Raw genomic sequence first — 23,224 nt, 5'->3', positions numbered from 1 at the left:
AAGTGCTAAACGTGGATAAATAGCTTGATCTCCAGGCTCCTGGTCTCTGAATATTTAAAGAAAAAAAAATCTAAGCTCCAAAGTATTCACAAACTGAACTATTTAATGGCAGGCAGAATAATCCACAGAGCTGGGATATGTTACTGCATTCAATAGTGCCAATTTCATTGAAGAAAGTTGTAAACCCATGTGTTTCTTTCATACCTCTGTCTCCCCTGGTGTTGATACAGGATTTAAATTCAAAATCTGTGAAGGGCTAAAGCTAAAGCTCAAAATCATTTTCCATGTTTGCCTGTCTCAAATTAAAACTGTGTTTTGTTGACAAAATTTGGAAAGGTTTGAGATTTGGCAGACCTGGTTGTCCCTGTGCTTACATTAATGTGTCAGCACCTCATTAATCATTTATTAAACTGTAGTATGCCTTTCCCTCTTGCTACAGTCTGTGTTTTAGGATGCCTTGGTGCCCATTCCACATGTACTCTGGCTGTCCCCTCCCCCTAATTTTATGATTTCTCCACAAATTAGTTTTAGCATGTGCTTTAACTTGAACATATCCCAGTCGTTTCAAAATCAAAATGAGGAGAGTGTAGTATTTTTTTAGATTAAAAAATATGAGTAGAACTTGTAAGTATGTAAGTGCTCTGCAGCAATCCAAGTAGGTAACTGTGGCACACAATATTTGAAGTGCATTTTTTACTGTTAATAATTAGAGGCATTAATATTTCCTTGGTGCAGCGCGCATTATGTGTTCCTCTATTAATGAGAATTTTCATTTAAAGAATTGAGCAGCAAGAGCTTATTCCTTCTTACAGGTGTGCTATGAATAATCTTTTTTTTTTTCCAAACAGACACATAAGGGTTTTTTTTCTGCATTTCCTGAGACTGGAAACAGTTTCACTTGGGGATTCCATTTATAGTTTCTGATGCTAACGACACCAAAGAACCACACCAATGTGGTCTCTTCATAGTAAATCAAACTGTTCAGGAGGGAGGTAGGAAGATATTGCTAAGTAATTCAAAATATGTTGCATCAACAGTTCTGAAAGTCTGAGGAGGGGGAAATTAAATGTAGTTTTACTCACAGAAAACCTCAACAGGATTGTTTCCTCAAGTTCTTACCTAGAAAGTTGCATGAATAGCAACAGCTACTTAGATACAGGATTTTCACAGCTTTGAGAACTACCTTACTGTTACTACTCTTGACTCATTATTTTTCTGGAATCCCATTTCTAAAAATGTTTACAGTTTTGGTTTCAGCCCAGGTTTGATCAGCTTCAGCCTGAAGTCTGTGTACCTATAGGGTTTTGGAATGGTGGAAAATATTTTATCTTGTAGCCATTGTTATTAATTGTAATTTTGTTAATTTTCATACGCATCTAATCAGACCCCTAGAAGAAGATAAGGAGCTGGCATAAATCATGGAGCTGTGACAGGCAATGCCAAGGATTCGGCTCAAAATCCCACTTGCAAAGAATTTACAATGGTTGCAAGCGCACAAATAAGATTGCAAACCCCGAGCCACTTACTATAAGATCATATTTTATTGAAAATATCATAAACTTTATTCTACCCCTCAGGAATTCAATGGATAAATTACTTTTGAAATCCCTTTTGGAATTTTATATATAGGGCTTGGGTTTTTTTCTTTCCTTAGTTTGATTTCAGAAAAACTTATCTGTAGTATTTGGTGCTTTCTTTTTCCCAAATTTCCATCTGTAGGAGCTCTTGAATCATTTATTCTGTATTTTAATATCTTTCACTTAAAACACGCATAAAAGTCTATTGTTTGGAATGCCATTCTGAGCAATGGGGTTAGGATCTTTTAGATATAAAATATTCTCTTTTGTATTCCTCTTTTTCCAGAGAAAGACTTCAGGATCTGCTTTGCGCAGTTTAGTGGCTTTGCTTACTTTTTGAATATTTTAATTGGGGGCCAGAAATAGGTAGAAAATTTTTCCTTTCACTCTATTTTTTTTAGCTCCAATTCAAGTGATGAAATTGAATAGTTGTAAGCGATCCTTTAAGTGTCCCCATTTGACCAACTTTGAGAGGCAGCAGCTTCCTGAGAGAGTAGAAGCAATGTTTGCCAATCCTTGTAAAGCATTTCACCTCTTCAGAGGCTAAAGCCTCTCAAAACCAAGAACAATTAAAGCGAGAGCCTTTCAGAGCGACTGGGGAATTCAGCAAAATAAATCAGAAATCCTCTGCTGTGGCTCTGGAGGCTTGCCTCATTATAAGAGCAGATCTATTAGCCCCCTTGCCATTGTCTTTCATTTCTCAAGTGAGGTGATTCTAATTAAATTAATCTGCATGTCAATCTATCGGTGATCAATCAAAAGGGCTGAGGTCCCCCTTTGCGGCACTGTGCTTGCGGCTGACAGGGGCTGATAATGGAGGAAGAAATAAACTGTCGAGCAAAGTTAATTAGTCAACATAATAGGTGGATTAAACAGGAGCTGCTGATTGCTGTTTCACATGTCGAAGCATGAGGTGGGAGCTGAAACTGCAATTAACAGACAATTATTATATTTGGTTGTAAGAGGTCGCATGAATAAACATATCTCTGTGGGTTTCAGTCTTTAATCCCTTTCCCTGTTTAATGTAAGGAGAAGTGTAGGTCATTTCTTCTTATTGTTTTAGTCAAAGTTCTCGAAGGCGACACGTGCTCCTGGCAAACCAGCAGCCAGCTGAAGGCCAAATCTGTGGCTGGGGTAAAACCCTGGGAAATGCCATACTTTTGCTGGGAAGAGGCTGTGGGAGGGGTGACTGAAGGAAAGCCAGGGAGGCTGAGACTGCTTGGTCTGAATGGGTAGGAGGAGACGTGGTGTGATGAGCTCACAGCTCTGCAAGGGACTTGTTTCTCCATGACATTTCATAGCTCACGTGCCCTCTGCCTGGACAGGGATTTCCTTTTGGAGCCTCAGGGTTGAGCAGTCCATCTGGGCACCTTGGAGTAGCTGAGTCTTCTACTCTGGACCCATCGTTTACCTGTTTTCCCCTGCTGGGTTGGCTTCTCTCCTGCCCTGGGCAACTCTGGGGAGCAGAAGTGTCTGATCCTTCCTCCAGCGCAGTCCTGCTGTGTCTCTCTCACCTCGCCTCAAATCAAATCCCAGGTGTTGACACTGAGATAAGTTGAGAAATACAAATAATTCTAACACTGGATGAATAGGGTTGTGTTCTCCAGATCAAGACCCCACTGTCGAGCGTGTGTGTGTGTGTACACAAACATGCCTATACATACTCCTTAAGATAGAGCTTGGGAGAAATTTGGGCAAATCCAACAACTTGCAGTGACTGTGCTGAGGGGAGAGCAGCAGAGAAGGGTGGGGGTAAGACAGGCAGCAACTCTTGTTACAACTTCACAAAATACACTTTTGTTTTCTTTTATTCTGAATCGATTCTCATTTGCAATGTCAACATCTCTATCTACTTCAGTGTGGAAACTGAAGGATAATTTAGGGTGAAACACAGCTGCCCTTGTATATAGGGGAAAAAAATACTTAATAAAGATCCTCTTGTTAAAATGATGGTTAACAGTGTGCTGTCTGCCACGCAGCTACAAACTCTGCAATTTGACTTAAAACTGCATCAAAAGCTTTCGATGCCAAAAACCCACTCATCAATAGCGCCTCTTGTTAGATTTGTACAGCATAAGCACCAGTTATTATGTGAAATAGCTTTGCAATTTTCTACAGCTCCCAGCTGTTATTTATTTAACTGAGTTTATTACACTCCGCACTTTTTAAAAAACACATGGATTTATCTGAATTTTCCTCCATCTTGCTCTTGTGCTTGCAGGTCGTGGTGTCTACAACAGTCAATGTTGATGGCCATGTGCTGGCAGTGTCAGACAATATGTTTGTGCACAACAATTCCAAGCACGGGCGGAGAGCTCGAAGACTCGATCCCTCGGAAGGTACGCCTTCTTATCTGGAACATGGTAGGCAAATCATTTTCATTGGTTGGCATTGCTACTTTAAATGTGGATTTATTTGGTTTGTGTCTCTGGCTGCTGCTTTCAAAATTGTTCTGTAAGCGTTTATTATCTCTGGGGCCAGACATTTGAAAGGGACTGGCCTCCAGACCAAAGGGGGAATTTTTCAAGTAGGTCAGCTCTAAATGTAGGGAAATGACAAACAAGTAAGCAAACATGGACGCAGAGGTTGTTCTGTGTGTCAGTGAAGTGGGGTGATTTTTTTTTTTTTTAATGCTGGTTGCATTTATTCAGCACCCAAAATTGGAGTATGATTTTTTTTTCCAGACTGCCCTTATTTTTGCCTGTGCATCTAAAGGATGTTTCATATTTTCTGAAGTGCTCAGCACCCAAATTTTGGATTGCATTTCTTCTATCTATAGGGTGCTGAGCTCTCTAGGAGATTCTTCTGTTCCTTTGAATTGCCCTAAATGAAAGCAGACCCCTTTTGGAAATCCATCTGCTTACTCAAGCCATGGATGAATGTTCTTTTCTGGCTCCAGCTGTGCCAGCTGAGGACATTGCTTTTCCCACAGCTGTTTGTCTCCCCTCCCTGCTCCAGGCTATTCTTCACCATGGACATGCCAGCTAGGATGGTTGTGTGCTTGCTCCCTGGTCTCCTCCAGGCCAATGAAGTTCATTAAACCATTTAAATAATCACTCTTTGCCAATATGGCTTGTTGCTGAAATGATTGAAGGAGAAATGGTGCAAGGCAGTTTGGCTCTTCTGGAAGCACAGTAAACTCCAGCAAGGGTGGGATGGGGGCACGTGGCTGGAAGCAGCCTGGGGACAGTAATCTCTTCTGTAAGGTCAGCTGGTCCTGGAAGGGAACATCTGCTGGTGACTGTAGGTGCTTAAAATGGGAGTTGTTGAGTGCAAATGTACTTTGAAAAATCTGGATTTGATTAATGTTTTGTTTTGCTCTTTGTCCTCAAAGTTGATGACTACTGCCGAAAAACAAAACAAAAACAGAGGGCATTTCACTCCCCTCTCCCTGTTCCAGCTTGGTAGAATAGCTCTTTGTCTTCAAAGCTGTTTGTAATCCTAAATTCAATAGGTGCTTGCTCCCTCTAAGAGATGTGTACCCTCAGCTGCCATTGAAGTAGCTGAGTGTAGAAGGCACCAGTCCTTTATGCTGGTTTGTTTCACAAATATTTGCCAAGGATCTGATGAATAATTAAATAGATTTTTCCAAAGAGTTTGAAGAAACCAGATAAAATTTTCTCTGGGAAAGCAAATGCCACTCAGAGAAATGTTAACTAGATACGTTAAAAGAAATTATTAATGCTGAGAAATGGGAAAATGTGTGGGTTTCTACTGCTCAGTGGATTCCTGTGGAAATACTTTTCTATTCTGTTTATGCTTTCAGGCATCAGTCCTGCAAGTACTTATGCATATATATAAGATTATGCTCACATATGGTCCTGTTGGGATCAATGAGGCTTCTTGTGTCAGAGAAGCTGAGGGTATTGATAAGTGTTTGCAGAATCGGGTCTGTAGTTCACACTTACTAACCCAAAATTCTTAGCTCAGCAGCGTTTCTCATTATATAAACATAACTTACATCTGTATTTATTTAGCTCTAACTTTTTATGTAGGCTACGAGCCATTTTCAGCCATAATTCATGTTATAGAATTTTTTTTTCATCCTGCCAACAACCTAATTTAATAAACAAACCACTGTCATAATTTTTACTGAAATTTATAAGGAATGTATGAACTCTGTCTTTATTAATTAGCAGAAGGCATTACAAAGGGAAACTTCTTTCTCTTCAACTTTGTAACCTTTCCATTAAGTCTAGTCTTAAAAAAACACTCTTTTTTTTTTCTTTTTTTCTTATATTCCTACTAAAGTAGTTGCCATATTTTTTTTTCTTTTTTCCCCATTGCAGTCTTCTCAGTGCATGCTTTTGGTTGAGGCAGTACTTAATTTCTCTTACATAAATGCCCTTATTCTCATGCGCCGTGGTATCTCATTTTACCACAGCTGTCGTTCCCACTCCTACAACCTGAGGGATTCTGTTGGCAAAAAGCAACAAAAAAAAGATAATTCTCTGCTTACGTAGCTGCACACACCTGAGTTACTGTGCTGATATTAAAAGTCAACATCTGCAAAATATCTCCATGTGTACATTTTGTGGGAAAGGTGATTTTTCTAATCTGCTTTCTCAGGCACCTCTCAAGCAACCTCATAAAGCAACTGCTAGTAAATTCTTACTTTTGAATAGCAACCTTCACACTACAAAATTGTTCTCTTCCCAAAGGCTTGGTGGAGTCTTTCTTTTTAACCCAAATCCTTCAGTCCAGCTCTCCGGAAATTCTCTGAACATGTGAGTCCAAGAAACAGGAAAAAAATTTCAAAAATCCATAACTGTTGTTATGATGTTATTAGGTATCTAAAACACTTAACTAAATAAATAAAAAGAAAGGAAAAGGTTTAATGCTATTGAATTTTGGACAAGACCCATTAGAACAGATGACACTTTCCTCCACTGAAATAATTTTTTGCTTTCACTTTGAGTCAGAAAATGTATTATTTTTCTCCAGTTTTTGGAATTTTTATTTTGGATAGTATCAGAGGCTGTTTGTTTGCCTCTCCTCTCCCCAGCTTTTCTGCCTCCCTCGGGGAAGGACAGATTGACCTGAGCTGTATCCATGAGCAGGGAGATGGGAAGGGAACACAGTCATGGTTTGTCTCTGGTTCATTGCTCTGGTGAGCAACTGCTCATCACAGGTTTGTAAAATCTGGAATCTGACTATAATATTCCCTTGACCAAATGTATTCCTGTGGACTTTTCCAGACGTTTAACTTCTTAACACAAATTCCTGATGGCAATAGAGATGAATGCCTGACTGTGAGGGCTGGGGAGAGGGGAGACAGGATGTAGAAAGGTGTGCTGGTCGTTGAGTTTACTTAGACAATATCCAGCTTATTTTTCCTTACAATCTTGTGTTTGCTGCTCTGAAACACGGAGTAACAGTTTATGTGACACCTAAAAGACACTTTGGGGGCCAAAAACCTGGAAAGAAAGCTGCACCTCCCGAGCCACTCAGGAGCCTGGTGTCTCCACATTTGGGTTTCACCATCTCATTAGCAGGTAGTCTGGATTATTTTTGGGACATCCAACACATCTTTATTTATATCTTGCTTGTCAGACTTTTCACTCAGTAAAGAGGTTTTTTTTGTAGCTCCTTTCTCTGAATATAACCAGGACCCCAGATCCTGGTTTTGTGTTCACATCCGTCCCCTTGAAGCCAGTGGGTTAAGCAGCTAATCTTTCAAATAAATATATCTATATTTTAAAAGTAATAGCTGGCAGAGGCCAATTATTATTTCATCCATCTCTGTGTGGTATATATAGGGTAAGCCACAGTAATCTGTGGTTTTCAATAATTATCACTTTTTCATTCACAAATAGTTGGATCCTCACTGGTTTTATATTTCTGGTAAACCAGAAAGCCGGTGTGGTTGACCTTTCCAAATTATATATATAGTAAGATGTATAGTCAAGAGCCAACAGGCCCCAACAGTAGGATATATTTCAGCTTGTAGTTCGTCCCAGGGTGTGAATTTTAAAAGCAAAATCTTCCCAATGAAATTTAAGTGATGAACTTATGGAAGGGGAGAGTTCTGGCAGGGATTGCAACAACTCTTTTCAGGTTTACCAGCAATAAATCCACTGCAAAGTTTCCAGTTAAATCTCTCATATCATTGCAAAGTAAAAATTCTTTTTTCTCCCTAAATCTTTTGAATGTCTTTACAAGAATGTAAAGCCAATTGCAGCATCAGTTTCTCTATTATTTTTCCTCGCTGGCAGAATGCAATGCCCTCGAAAAATGATAGTCCCTGAGACCCTGTCAGTTTGCATGCTCTAACACTTTATTATCTAATGATCTAATATGCAACAAGGCAAAGAGGGGGTGCTTATCACCCTGACAGGATGCCTAAGAGAAGTGACTAAATTACTTTATGTACCATTAGCACTAGCTGCCAGGGTGAACTCACTGTGAGCATTTATGCAAATATTCCTGAATACATTCAAGTGGCCTTGTCAGGAAGACGACTGACAAGCAGCTTAAATGCTTGGGTTTTTAAAGGGACAGTTTTATTTCTTTTTTCTTTTCCTTCCTCCTCCATGGGGGAGCACTGAAGAATTAGGTGATGGCGAGGTTTGCTGATGATTTGGTTCTGAGTCAGCTCAACAGCAGCAGCAGATGAAGGATGCAGGATAGAAATAGACACAAATGATTAGATGTGATATCAGAGTTTGCAGGTGGAAGCGGAGATAACCATGATTTCCAAAGCAACGTCCTGCTGGTATTTTAATATGAAATATGCATAAATCTCTGTGTGTTTATATCTAAAATAAGTCATTATGTAGCAAAACCAATAGTACTGGTTGCCTTAAACTGGGAAGGATAGTGCAAGGCTTGGTTATTTGATCACCCTATTGTGGTACTTGAGACAGCCAAGCTTTTACAATGTTGTTTTAGCTCATGGCAGCAATGAGTGACTCCAACCGTTTGTCTGCAGGTGGAAAACCTACACGAAATAAAAAGCAGTAGTGGCTGTGCCTCAGCTGCACATGACAGGCAGATCCTCTTGTCAGCAGTGGGGCATTTAAAGAGTTTTTCTTGCCAATCCTGCCCATCCTGGGCCATTTAAGAGCTCACAGTTACTGCACAATCAGAGATTTTCCACTGAGTCCTCAGTTTTGAAAGCAAAAATGATTGCTAGGCTGTGCCTTAGTGAATCAGGTATTTTCTGTTTGGATCATTAAAAAAGAGGAAAAAATCTTTCTCGCCTTATAAACAACTTTGAGAGGATAATATTTAAAATAAAGCTTTGAGACTGACTGCCCTTAGGTCTCATTTCTAGTCTGCCTGTAACAGAATTGTTGAGGACAGACATTGAATACCATGAATTTAGTTGCATGTGGTGGATGATTCCTGAAAGATGCTCATAAATCTGACTTAGTGACCTTCTTCTTGTGCCCTAAGTGTCTCTGGCACAACTCTAACCACTAAATTTTGGGCAGTGTGTAGAGTTGTGAAGAGGATGACCTGATCAGGTCCATTCTAACTGTTTTATCCCTCAATTCCTTGGTGGTGCCTATCTCTGTGCTAGTTGATGAAATTGTCACTCCAAGACAGAATACTGACTGAAGCAAAAATTTTAACAAATTGAGATGGATTAATCTTCAAAACTTGATACATTTTACCCTTAGTTGGTATAGGTTCAGGTTGTGCATCAGAGTTAGGGGCTATTGCATTAAAAAACTGGCCAGGTTTAAACAAAGAAACATTAAACTTTGACTTGCTACATCCATGGGTGGAAACACCTGTTATAGTTTAGTGCTGAGCTTAAGAATGTTTTTGTGATTATATGAAAAATATAAACACACAAGCTTTTTCTGCATCATATCATTCCATATAGAGAAATGCAGTGGGCTTGATTTATTATTTAGAAGGGAAATATTGAAAAAAAATATTAGGATTCTACCACTCTACTTGAGGGGATCTTGTATGTTATTCTGAGTTATGTCTGCTTTCTAATTTATTTTCTATGAGGGAAGAATACCTTGGGTTGTTGGACATCTCTATGCATACACAGGGGAAAAAAATGAGACTTTCAGAGCATTGCACAACATGGATAGTAATAACAGTAAGTGAGCCTTGATATACTGAAGGATTGCAAAACTTCAAGCTGGAAATAATTTTCTTTATTTTTGCCAAGTTGTCTTTTTCATATCGGTTCCTTCATAAATGCAGTGACTCATAAATTCAGGCAATTTTTAACATAATGGCTTGTTATGTGTTCTTGGAGTTTGACCTCGCTGAGTGTATAATATTAACCTTTTCACTGCCCTGTGGACTTATTCTGTTTCACAAAATGAGGGAATGTTGGGGCTGGAAGGGACTCTAGAGATCATCCAGTCCAACCCCCTGCTAAAACAGGTTTGCCTGGAGCAGGTTGCACAGGATCCCATCCAGTCAGGTTTTGAATATCTCCAGGGAAGGAGACTCCACAACTTCTCTGGGCAGCCTGGCCCAGTACTCTGTTACCCTCAAAACAAAGGCTTTTTCTCATAATCAGATGGAATTTCTAATTCAATGAGAGCACCAGGGCTTAGTTCAGAATGTGAACTTGGGTGGAGTGGGAGCATCTGTCCCTCTGAAGAGACAAAACATGGCCAGAGAGTTAAGATGCTTTACTTGAGAGAATGGGTAGATAAAGGCTCATGATAATCTTAACAAGATTTTAACTCTGGGAGGCAGTACAGAAGCTTCCAGTACTGTGGCAAGTTCGCTGTTGTAAATGTTGAGTAAGGACTTGGTATTTTCCCAAAAAATGTATGGCAGGTTAGGGGGAGGTTAAGTTTTGAGCAATTCCTCACACGGTTGAGGATGAGGTTCTCTGATGGATGCTATGCAGGATGTCAGGCTGGATGATCAAAATGGTCTTTTCAGGAGTGAAATGTTGGGATCCATCAGATCAGCAAAACATGGCAGAGCTAGGATTTGTGCAGCTCCAATTTAGGCAAACAAAACTGAGTTAACTAAATTGTGCCCCACTGAATTTTGCTGATGTCTTTTTTTTTAATCTTTACCAGAGCAGAGTCACTGTTTGCAAGCCCAGATCCCTTATTCCTCCTTGGATATTACAGAGAATTGCACAAGAACTGGGTGGGTGGGTAGGTGGAGCTGCCCTTCTCACAGCCAGTCACGCCAAACAAAAAGCAGAAAATCTTTTGTTTCTATTTGTCTGGGTCATAAATCATCCATTATGGAGAGGTACTCAAAAGCTTGGAATATCTGGCTGCAACAATTCCGATCTTTCAAAATTTATTTTTAGTCTGTGGCTAAATGAAAACAAGATTTAAGCAATGGATTTTTAATGGCTAGTTTAGGCAAGGAGATTCCAGAATTTTAGGTCTGCCATTAGAGTGTAGCTATTGCATGAAGTAGGAGGTTTGAGTTTGTGGGGTTGTTTTGGTTTTTAAACATTATTGTATAACATATTTATGCTAACACTTCTGCAGGAGACTTAGGAGATACCATTTGAGATATTCTAGTCATTAATGAAAGGATTGCTGTTACATAATGTCCATGGAAATATCTTCTGAAAAGGCAAAGTTGAATATTCCAATTGCCACAGTTAGAAACGATTTTCGCTTGACAGTCACTTTTCAGAGATTTAGGGTCGCTTTCAATTGAGAAGGGAAAACTGGGACAAAGACAAGATGTGTCAGTTTCTATCCATGAGCAACTGTCCTTTATGTTTTTCAACTAACAAACTAACTAAATAAAATAAATAAATAAAATGCCCCCCAAACAGCCCTTCCCCACCAATATCTAAGGGATGTCAAGCTGTGATACGTTGTCACCCTCTATTGTTACGAGGTTGTCATGAATTCATGGAAAAATAGTACCTGGATGAAGATAGAAAGCATTTTGTGAGTTTTCCTGAGGAGTTTTCAGAACTGTGCTCCCAAAATTGCAAAAAGAAGAAAACATGGGGAAAACTGCCATTGAATTTTGGTACAGATTTGCACAGAAAAAACGGTTTTGTTACAGCAGACCCATAAGGGAGGAAAGTTCAGATGGAAATTCTCCAACCACCATAAGCGTAGACTCCTATTTGGAGAGCTTGACCAACCCTTTGCTGGAGGTTTGAGATTTCTCTCCAGACCTCAGAGGAACTGGAATACAGTCATGCAAGTAGAAACAGCTTAACTCCCCTGTTTGGCAGAAATTTCACAGTTACCAGAACAGGGGAACATTCAGCAGGACTCAAATAGGAAATGAATATTCATAAATGATGAGTATTCATTACATTTTAATTTACTTTGCCGACCACTATGTCACAAATATAATGGCATCATAGGGGAGAAGAATGACTTTAGAATTGGACAAATATTTGAGAGACACTCCACTGTGGCAGTGAAGTTTTGCCAGGCATTATTTTTCCAACCTTCCAAAATGGGCATACCAGGAAGTTTCAAAACATCATGTTATTATGGTATGATTAATATTATTTCTGAAAAAATTCCTCTAATTTATCTTTTTCATTATAAGAAATGATTTATTGGTGTTATGGTGGGAAAAGATACTTTTTTGACTCAGCTGCCCTGCTGTTTTGAGCAAATTTTGAAGGAAAATAATTTTGTGAATTGTGGTTGGGAAGTTGAAGGCCAAGAATTAGTGATTTTTTGAGAATTCATCTGGATGTTATAAAATGTCATGATTTTCAAAAAAAATGGTGTTCACAGCAGTTTGCAGGTATCTGGACACTTCCAAATGTTTCATGTTGAGCATCCCAGTATTTAAATACCCCAAAGCAATCAGTGCTTATAAAAGATCTTTGCTCCCATGAATCTTGTGCCCAAAGCTGTGAATCAACTCAGTGATAACAATCTCAGGATTAAAGGTTTGGTTAGGTGAAAATTTTCCACAAAACAGTCATTTAGAATATTCAGTTCAGAAAACTTCACAAATAATGAACTCATCTTGTCACTGAACTGAGAGAGGATTGGAGTGAGCATTCAAGTCTCTGTCTGCCAAGTGTTTCCCCAGAAAAAATGAGTATTTGAAAGGCTCCTCCAAGTGCAAGGAAATGAGTTAATAGCATAAACCAGGACACTGATGCAGAAAATGGAGCCCACCAGGGTGGGATGTTTGGAGTTGTTATTCTAATCTGGTTTGCTATTTGAAAGTCATTAATGTTTAGTAGCAAAGAATAAAAAATAAGCTACTAATAATTAATATTGGAATGAAGAAAGGCTTTGTGTTTGGCCCAAATCGAGAGTACAAGATTTTTGGGAGTGCATGGCATTGCAATAAGTGTGCTTTCATTAAAGCCAGTAGTACAACTTCATAAAGCGGTTTTTAAAATCCTAGCCCAAACTGTTTGCTGAGCATAACCAGAAAGCTTTGTGTGTCACAATTAGTCCTTTCTGCTTTCCACCTTCATTCCATGAATTTATAGTTCTCTTTGTGACAAAACAAATCCTTAGCGTGAAAGTGACTGTAATATAAGCAGTGCTGGTTTATGACCTCATGAGCAAAGCGAAGGGGCTTAGGAAGTTTATTAAAAAGATCAAGAATAAAGTTTCATGAAAAACTTGTCTGAAATTTATAAGTTTAAGGGTATTTCTCAAAAGTAATTCAAACATTTAAATGTGTGTAAGTTAAGGTACAATGGCCACAATGAAATGCTTAAAGAGATACAGCCCTTCATGATGTGAATATTTGGGATTTTCTAAACTTCTGATCCATTTTTTGTGAGACAAATGGTCATCCATGAGTATAGGTATCCCAAAGGAATTTTTCTGGGGGAATTCTTGGACCTCAAGCCAAACTTAGGAAGCACCAAGGTACCTAAAGCTTCAGGTAGCTGCTTAGTAGGATTCTTACAACTCTGGCTACAGAATTTCTATCTGTCTGTGAGGTACTTTGAAAATTCCATTAGTTGCTTACTGGAGCCACTGGATTGGTGGATGCTTCCAAAAATCTGGTCCCGGGTGCTGCAGGAACCTGTGTGCTGTTTGCTGTACTGCCCTTGAAGAGCCTGTTAGCACTGGGAGCGTACGGAAGTTCAGAATTAATTATGTTTGGTTAATACCATGTCATTATGGTTTTGTAGGAGCTTTCTCAGAGTTTCAGTATCTATCCCATGAAAAAGGAAAGTGCTTTTCCCACAGAGGTCCCTCCTGAGTTATGAAAAGGCAGCAGAGTGCTGGATGTCTCCCCGCTGCTGGAGGCTGAACAGACAGCTCGTGTTGCTGTTCCCTGAAAACCTGGGCTTGCATATGGAATTCATAGGTTTGGTGTTACCTGATCCATGCCCAGAGGGAAGGCCAGCACTTGGAGCAAATTCTGCCTGACCACAGCACTGCTCATCTTTCCAGCCACAGCATTAGTGCAGGGGTTGGGATTTGAGGTCACAGCACTTTCCTGCAGGACGTTCAGGTGAGAGCATTGCTCAACTCCCTGGGCTGTTTGAGGAGAAGAAGAGGGGGCAAAAGAAATATTTCTGACCCTGTTTAGCTCTCTGAGACACTGAAAGGTAAAGCTACTGTGATTAGGGGCCCTTTGGGGAAAATTACTCTTTTCCTGGGATTGTGACCCTGAAGGTGACAGTGAGTGCTGCCTTCTCCTTCAGCCCTGATCCCGAGCAGAGATGCCTGCAGGAAAGCCCAGAGTCAGGTGCCTGCTCAATATCAGCTGCCAAATATTTTTTATGAGGTTGCATCTGGCTGGTCCCTGCCTGTGCTATCGTCTTGCTGAGATCCCTTGGTACTTTCCTGAGCCAGCACGGAACTCCCTGGGTCTCCAGGCTTGCAGAGGTGTCTTCCCATTTCTGCTTATTGTATAGCGGAAAGAGGATCCTAATTCAGGCAGGCTGACTCACCCAGCCAGAGCTGGAGTCTGGTGTTTGACGGGCTGCAATGCCTGAGGTAGGTGGTCTGAATGCAGCCCTAAATAAATAAATAAAAACCTAGCATGACTTTATCAGAGACATTGAAAGAACAACTTCTCTAAGCATTTGTAGGCTCGAGTCCAAAGTATTCACTCAGATTTTCAGCGTGCTGGTTTTATGTGGTGTCATTGCTGGACAGATACTGTGAACTATAAATATAATTTTATGCTTATGTTTTTGCAAGTAAAGCCTAAATGGCTGGGAGGGGGTGCCTGACCCTGCACTTGGAGCAGCACAAAGAACAGAGGAAGGAACATTCTGAGAGACACAGCACAGCAGAGACAAGGGGGTCTCAGTCTGTGCAACGCAGTCGTGGCTGCTGCTTGAAATGCAGTGCAGGTTATGTTTCCTCCATCTCTGTCCCACTGCCATCACAAACAGGGGCTGAGGATTATATTGCATTGCTGGATCTAATAACAATAATAAAAATATTATTATTACTATTATTATTAATTATATAATAATAATAATATAACAATATTATTAATTAATTTGTGTATCCACCCATGCCATCCTAGATATTCATTAGTTTTCTGAGTATTTCTGGCCAGAATAGAAATTTAGTTAAACCCTCTGATCACTGGGATGCTTTTCCCGCAGAAGAGCCAGATTCCCTACCTTTCCCCTTGGCCCAGGGCCTGAAAACCCAAGGCTATGCATCGGACCTTGGTCCCTCCATTGGCAGCTCTACGTAGCCTGTCAGAGACAGCCTGAGCACAATTTTTGCACATGATGAATATGGATCTTTGCTGCATCTGGCAGGCTGCAACAATGAATGCAGGAGACTGTCGTTAATAGATAATAAAAGCAGAAAGAAACATTAATGGGAATAAGCTTTTATTTTACTGGGACTGATTATTACTTTTCTGTTCTTGGGCTGTGACTAGATCAAGCTGCAAAGAGCAGCTACCAGTGCTGAGTGCACGCATGTGTTTTGTTGCTGGCTGTTTTTTAATCTGAAATATTTAACCATGACATCTTCAAAGTGCGACTGTGTCATACATCCTCATACACTAATAGATTTCAAAGATGAGGAGCCTTGCTGCTTTATGTTTAGTCATGCCTTCATCTATAAATTTATGGCAGTATTATGGTTTAATGAATTGAACAAGTCCCAGAACAACAACAAAAACGCTCTTTTGTTTGAATTTAGATATAGTGCGCTTTGTTCTTCAATCGAGTAATAAAACCAATATGTTTCTTTAGTGGTAAACTTTGGGGTAACTTCATCTCACATTACTAATGAAGCACTTGGGGAGCTGTGTGTGCACATGTACACATGTGTGTGTGTGTGGTAAACGGGTGCTTTCAGTCGTGGTGTTGGACCTAGGCTGAGCATTCGTATTCCGATAGCGATAGGCAAAGCTCCCAGAACAGATGGAGCAGAGTTCAGCACAAAGGTTTAATCCTATCAGGATGATTCCTGTATGGCCATCTGGATAATCCGGTGCACAAATTCAGTGCCTGTTAAAAGTACAACGTAGGCCAAGATTAGCGTCACAGATTTTCCACTAGACTTGTTCATATTTGACTTTATGATTCTCAGACTTCAGAAAATTGCATTAGAGAGCCTGTGATTTGTGAGAGAAATCAGATGAGGAGTAAGAACTCTTAGGCTACTTGAATTTCCCTTTAAGAAACTGGATTGCAGGCACTCCCTGTCCCTGGCAGAACTGCTTTGTGTTTCTGCACGGGTTGTTCTTGTTTCTGAAAGATGATTACTGTGAGCTCTCTGTTGTGGGCAGACTTTCTCAGTTCTGTTGAACAAAGAGACCCCAGCTGAAAATTATATTAGTTGGATCTTGGTTTTTTTTCAGGAAAATAAATTCTTTGTTTCCTGTAGAATCAATCTCAGGTGAACTTCTGATTGTTGTGCTGTGTAACGTAGTTGCAGGGGATTAATTTGAGGGATGTGGGGTTCTGGTTTTTTCTTTGTGATGGTGAAAGATGTCATAAAAATGTAATTAATACTAGTATTTAGTTTGGCAGTGGGAATTTAAATTTAGATTGAACTCTAAATTTATTCATTTTTTCTAGATGTTTCACCTAGAATAGTTTCTGTGTATCACCAACTGAACCTTACCAGTGTGGCCATAATGTACCCGTGGGTGCTGGAGCATCAAGGCTCAGCCCTGTTGTGCTCTGAATGCTGAGCCTGTTGCACCTTACAGGATTTTGTCTGGTCCTGTGTTGTGACTCTAGGGAGATTTACTATGAAGGATTTACTGCTTTGTTAAGGTACTGATGGAAAATGAAAATGAGGAAACAGGACCGGGGTTGGTGGTAAAACAAACTAGGAATTTTGAAATTGTACCCACCTGCCTTTTTGTTAGGTTAGGGTTTAGCAACGCAGTAAAGCACAGGGTTAACATTTAGCAAATATAAAATTCTTTGTTGGATCATGAAGAACCAATCAGTTAAATTAAGTGTGCTTTGGAGTATCAGAACTATGCAGAAGTGTTCGTTTTAACAAACTTTTAGGGCTGATTTATAGTACTCATTTTGGGCTTCCATTCACAAGGTTGCCTCCATCCTCACCCAGAAATTGCATCAGTGCAACTATTTTTAAACTTCAGTGCACTTAACCAGATGCAGTCTCCTTTCTGGACATGCCTATTGTTTTTAAAGTAGTCAACAGTGACTTAACTGGGCTCCATAACTTCATAAGGGAAGTTGATGGTGGAAAGCCATTGAAATTGCAATGGGAAAGGCAGATACAATTTTTTTTTCACTGTTTAATTAACAAAATTTTGGAGCCCATACTCAGATACAGTAATCCCATCCATGTGTCACAGCTCAGTCCCCTGCATGGTGTTTATTGCCTTTGGCTTTCACACACTGTTCATGTTCCTCTGCAAGTGACACCATGGGGTAGAGGAAGGGCTGAAGGAATAGAGGTGCAATGATCTGGGGGCTTGTGGTAAAACATTTATCTCACTTGGGGGTCAAAATATGTTTGTGCATCCCTGGGGTAGCAGAGCAGTCACTGATTTGGTGTTGGGGTCTGAGCTAACCCATCCCTTGCTGTGGAGCTGGAAGTGATGCCAAGATTTGAAAGGCCCTGTGCAATATTCTTGGATGTCTGGTTTTCCTCCTGACCCAGTCTGTGCATCCCTGAGCACCTGAGCTGCTCAAGAGCATAGGGAGTGCTGAAGCTGAGGGGCAGGCACTAGTTTAGCAGTGTTTGGCCAAAGCCACCTGCAGCAGTTTCCTCATGGCTGACTCAAAATGAAAGTCCTGCAATTCAGGGGCAAAAATGATGAATGTAAAAATTCAAACTTAAAGCCAGCCCAAAATTTCCTAGGAATAAAAAAATCAGGGTAGCACATCAAAAAAAACTGACAATAAATTAGGCTTCTTGAAATATATGCATTTAGAGAGAGTGCAGATATATTTCTCAAGAAGAATGCATGTATTGTTTATATATATATAAACATTAATGCTTAGGTTGAACCTATATATTTAATTTAACATAACTTTAAGTGGGTTTGTAACATTGCATTTTTCTCAGGGAATTTATTATTTACCAAACAGCTATGACAGACCTTTCTTTGGAGGTCAAGTTTTGCTGACTTGCAGGGAGATACTAAGGGCTCTGACTGTTTTATTAATCTTTGGAAAGTAGGAGATAGCTCCTAAAGTAAAACAAAAAAATAACCCAAATAAGCAAAGAAACTCCCAGAACTTCCTCTGTGATGTGAAAGGGTTTAAGAGAATGAATGAAAATACATTTCTTGCAGTCATACAGAGATAACTAAATTATTATTTTATGGAAATGTGGTAAGTAAAATACAGAGCAGATTTTTTTTTGTAACAGGTCTCTCATTATTCTGGATTGCCTCCTTTTTCCATGCAGTCATTTTTCAGGCACTGATCAACAACTGAGAGCTTTGGAAATCATTAAGGAAAGAGAAACACAGAGGACTCCATGAAATGTAACTTTGCTAGCTGAGGCATCAGCAAGGATAAAAGAGAAACACTGGCTTAAGTATTGATTGTAGGTGGAATATTATCCCAGGTAATTTACATTTTCATTTCCCATTAATGGGAGCCGTGCATCCAAAACGTTCGGCAGAAAATCACAGCCAAGACCTTTCATTTCACTACTGGAAACCAGAAAAAATGCAACCTTCCTTTCCTTCCCTTCCCTTCCCTTCCCCCAGCCTGGAGGGATTGCACGGCGCGTGTATTTTTGGTTCAGTGATTTCACCCAGTGCAGATGTCATGAAGGACCGGGAGGAGGTTGCCATTTTTGGCAGGGTGCTGTAATCTTTAAGGCTTGCATATGCTAAAACCCCCAAATATCGAGGAGCAGGGCATCGCATCCTCGTGCCTGTGTCACACAAAGCTGCAGGAGTTATCTGCTCCAGGGGGAAACCTCTGCTGCCCTGTTTCCTGCGCAGCAGCTGCTCATTGTCAGCAGAGAATGGGACACGGAGCCGGCTCGAGACGCAAGAGGAAGGCAGGAAGATCATCACTTCACCCAGATAAGCAGCAAACACATTGTTTAGCTTAAGAGTGAAGATTTAATGCTCCAGTAAAATACATAAAAGCTCTGCCACATTCTCTTTCCCTGAAGTGTCCTTTGGGCTGGTCCTGAGGACTTTTCCCCATCCAGGCTGGTTTCATAATCTTCAGTTGCTTTCAGCTGCCTGTACTGGATGCCAGCCCCAGCAATGCCCCACAAACCAGCCTGGAATGGCACCACTGCCTGGGTAGACAGAATTTTTAGGGTTCACCCTTTCAGCATGCTCAGAGTAGTGAGCAGCCTGACAATTCCCACTACTCAGGAAAAGGATATTACTTAAGAGAAAACAAAACCACCCACAACCCAAACAATCCTCCTCCCCACTCAATAAAACAACCCAGCTCAACCCCTCAAAACATATTTGGTTTATTCTTTTAAATTGGAAAAAAGTCTCAGAATTTGTGCTGAGTCCTGAGGCCAAGGTGTTGGCATTGCTGTGTTGGCTGTGCTGCTGGTGGTCCTTTTCTGAGGCAAAATGAGCCCTGCCCTGCACAGGGGAGTCCACACGTGTCCCAAGGCTGTTGTGAAATGGGAGCCCCAGTTCTGTATCCACTGCCCAGCTCTTGGGAGCTTTTCATAGGGCCCAACTATCTTAAAAAATGGAGTTCCTTATCCTGCAACTCCTTCAGTGGGGTTTTTAAGCACTGACTTGAGTGCTTTGTTGAATCACAACTTCCATAAGTTATGGTTTTGAGTGCTTAAAACTGATTTGTCTTGATATTCTGAAAAGTCAGTCGTTTGGTGAAAGCATTTAACGGGTTGCAGGATCAGACCCATAAACTGTGGGTTAATCTGTGGCTCATTTATTTATTTAGCCTGGAATTAGGTTTTACCCAAGGAAAAAAAGGAAAATTAAATTAAATTCCAGATATTTTCAGTACTTCCTCTATGATGAGACATAAATTCCCTGTTCCTCTTAATTCCCAGTTTTAACTGCCTTTTCAACTCTCCTTGCGTGTCACAATACTCTTAGAGAGAAGAAAAATAAAAGCATGTGCCCTATCATTTAAACTCCTGTTGTGATGCAGCAACTGTTGTCAGAGCCTCATCTATGGAATAATAGAGGATGAAACCACACTTCATGATAAAAACTGCAGGCAAGGTCATTCTTACAGTCACCAGCACAAACTGGATATTAATCATAGAGCAAATACATTTCAGAAGCTAAATAGGAGCAGTCCCAGAGTCCTGCTGATAGCTGTGCATCCCACTAATTCACCTCAGTGAACATTTACCTCTAAGCTCAATTAACCCTTATTCCAAGGCCACCCATAAACTTTGTGGTAAATATGGTTTTTTCCCTCCGGCCTCTGTTTTCTATCAGTGGAACAGATCATTTCTGTTGGAGGATAAAAAGCTATCTCTGTTTAGAAATGCAGGTCCCTAATTAAGAGTATGAAACGTCCAGTGTGTGTTTGTGAGGAGCTGGAGTTGGTAGATTATTGATTCTGTAAATTCAGATGCTCCTGAGGCTGTCTGTTATTTCTTCTGTCACCAGGTGCTGTTTGAGGCAGGTAGAAATACTCAGGAGGCAGGTGGGTGGTGGTGGGGGAGAGGAATTTCCTCCTGCAATTGCCTGCACACGAAGTTAGTTGTTAAATGTGTACAAGAAGCTAAAAGGAGACGTTGTTGCTGTTGTTTAGTTATTATTATTGTTATTATTATTATTGTTATTAGTATTATTAGTACTGTTATTATTCTCTCTGCCAAGCATTGTTCAGAGGCAAATTGGAAATGTGGTAATTAGGCCCTGACTGGTAGTGTAGTACTTGTGTCCTGAGCCAAAGTTCAACGCCCTGAAATGAAATTTAAACCAATTAATCTGTTAGATTTTTATCGCTTGTCCGTGTTTTCTCAGCAATTCCCTCAGCACGTGGCCTTTGATCAACTCTCATACAAAAGCTAAAATGTGTGCCTGCTGCTAGCAAGATGGGGCTGACATTAACATGGCACTCATAAAACAATCAGAGCAGTGAAGCCCTCAAACAGACAGGGCAGAGTAATATTTAATAAAAGCGCACACATAATCTTCAGAATTAGCATTTTGTGCCTTGCAGTACCTTTGGGAGAAGAGCTTTTATTTGTGGAGTGATCATTATTATAACAAAGAAGAGCTACCTAATAATTTCCACTTTAACTCTGCAATATGCCACGAGCGTTTCTGAACCATTATGCTAAACTGTGGCGGGGTAATCATTTTATTGTCACAGTTTGAGGGAAGAAAAATCCCTGTGTATCAGTAGCTGGGAAGTGTGGGAATACAGGAACACACCGGCACACGCAGCACACAACAAAAAACTTTTCCTTTTTTTGCTCCCCCTGTGCTGGAGTGGGTACCTGCCATCCTTTGTATGGAAGGTGATAAGATTTTAACAATGTGTACATTGAGAAAAATGAAGATTTCATAAGAGCGTTGTTTTCCTTGGAGCCATTAAGGTTTTTGCTCATAAATCCTTAACATTTATTGATAGCCCCCTTAGCTTTGAAGCCAGTAGCAGGATTCCCAATGGCCTCAGTAAGTTTGGGATTGCAGAACCTCCTCTGCCACCTCTGTCTGTGAGCCTGGCCCATGAGAGCAGCACGGTGGGACTGTCACGGGTGGGCTCTGACTTGCCCTGGTGTTGTGCAAAGGAGAGCAGCTCATTGAGGCTCCCAACACTTAGGCCATTCCAGCCGATGGAGGATGTGGCCACATCACCTTCCGTGAGGAGCTGCAGGGTCTGCTGCAGCTGGAGGGGAAGGTTTGCTTTTCCCTCAGCCCAGCTCTTCTGAGAAAACACAAGGAATGTGACACATTCACACCAAAGAGTCTGAAAATCCTGTCTGATAGCTGGGCTACCAAACCCTTTGGTTTTTATTGTAGTTGGCTTCCGTCTGTTCATTCAGCAACAACAAGAGAAAAGTTCATATAAGTAGGAATGAGCAATTATTCTTTTTTTTGTAACAATTCTTCCCTGGACTTAAAGTCTGTTCATGTTATCAATCATGTATACTGCACTGCCTTGATTAGGACTGGTCTAAAGTCCTTCACTGTATTTTTTATCAGTGAAGCTTCAGACTTGGACTAAAAACTCTTATTCTACAGAAAAAGTTAAATTTTATGTAACCTTTTTTTCTATTTGTTTTAAAAGCACTGTATGAGAAATTAAGCTTTGGGGTTACAGAAGGGCATGAGAAGTGATAATATTTTGAAACAAAACATTTTGTTTTTCTTGGAGGTATTGAAAAGTGTTATAGTTAATTCTAGGTAGAGATTCTGGAACTTGGCATTCTGAAAAAAAAAAAAAAAAAGTTCTGTATTTTGGTTTGTCTTCTGACCAAAACAAAATGTAGAAAAATCAAGGCCTCCAGTGAAAAGATTATTCTGCCTTGCTCTGTTTTCCTAGGGTTGCACAGAAGTAAACACCTTCCAGACAGTGCTTTGAAAGTTGCCAAGTGATTAAGAGCAGAAGTATGAAGAGCTGAGGGCCTGAGCTGGCCAGACATTTGTACCAGGGGCAGAAATAGAGCTGAGGTCACTGCCTTGCCCCCTCCCAGTGCTACCTGTGGTGATGCTGCCAACGGGACCCAATTCCATCCTCCTTGGTGCTCCAAGCAAAGGACCTGGGAAGGGCAAAGTTTTAGACAGACCGGTGTCCTGAATGGCACTGGTTGTTGCAAATATGTCATTGTATAAACATGGTTTGTGCCCTCAAAAACAGGTAGCAGTCTGGATGCCTCCCTCAGCACGTCTTCCTTGGGATGCAGCCCTTCAGAGCCACTTCCCTGGCTGGGCAGCACCTCCTGCAGCCCTTCCAACCTTAACAGACACTTAAAATAAGAGAGGTTGTGTGGGGAAAGCTGGGGAGTCCCTCTGGTTTTTGTGACATGGGAAAATAATGAAATCTTTTGGGAATGCACAGTGCTCTTGCTCCATCTCAGGCTGGGCCTGCAAAGGGCACCATCCTGCCCTGGTGATTAAACCACCAAGTCCTGACTTTTTATCCTCAGAGATGTCCTGGGCTATTGCCAGCAGGTTCGATGAGGCACTGATTCTGCACAATTTCCACATATTTAAATAAAATGCCATGTGCTGCTGGTCTTTGCAGGTGAGAGTGTCCCAGTGAAGAACTCACAGCCCCAGCTCAGCAGAGAGCCCTGAGTGTCTGCCTCAGTCCCCCTGGCTCCCATGGGTGGGACTTAGCATGTGTTTGATATGAAGCAAATAAATTTATAAAATATTACAATCAAATACTTGGG

General features: G+C 40.6%; 1 protein-coding gene across 6 annotated transcripts in view; it reads left to right on the top strand.

Annotated features, from left to right (window-relative positions):
* The window catches only part of EBF1 (EBF transcription factor 1), a 267,041-nt gene that overhangs the window by 173,257 nt on the left and 70,560 nt on the right, over positions 1-23,224 (top strand). For 4 of the 6 annotated variants that reach the window (XM_030957630.1, XM_030957626.1, XM_030957629.1 and 1 more), the window contains exon 8: positions 3,799-3,940. In XM_030957630.1, coding sequence (XP_030813490.1) covers positions 3,799-3,940 — 142 coding nt within the window. The remainder of the gene's footprint in view (positions 1-3,798; positions 3,941-23,224) is intronic. The other 2 variants (XM_030957631.1, XM_030957628.1) reach the window with 1 other exon arrangement.

Source organism: Camarhynchus parvulus, chromosome 13, assembly GCF_901933205.1.
Source record: "Camarhynchus parvulus chromosome 13, STF_HiC, whole genome shotgun sequence".
Lineage (NCBI taxonomy): Eukaryota > Metazoa > Chordata > Aves > Passeriformes > Thraupidae > Camarhynchus > Camarhynchus parvulus.
The sequence above is the reverse complement of the archived record's forward strand: the minus strand, read 5'-3'. Positions and strand labels throughout refer to the sequence as shown.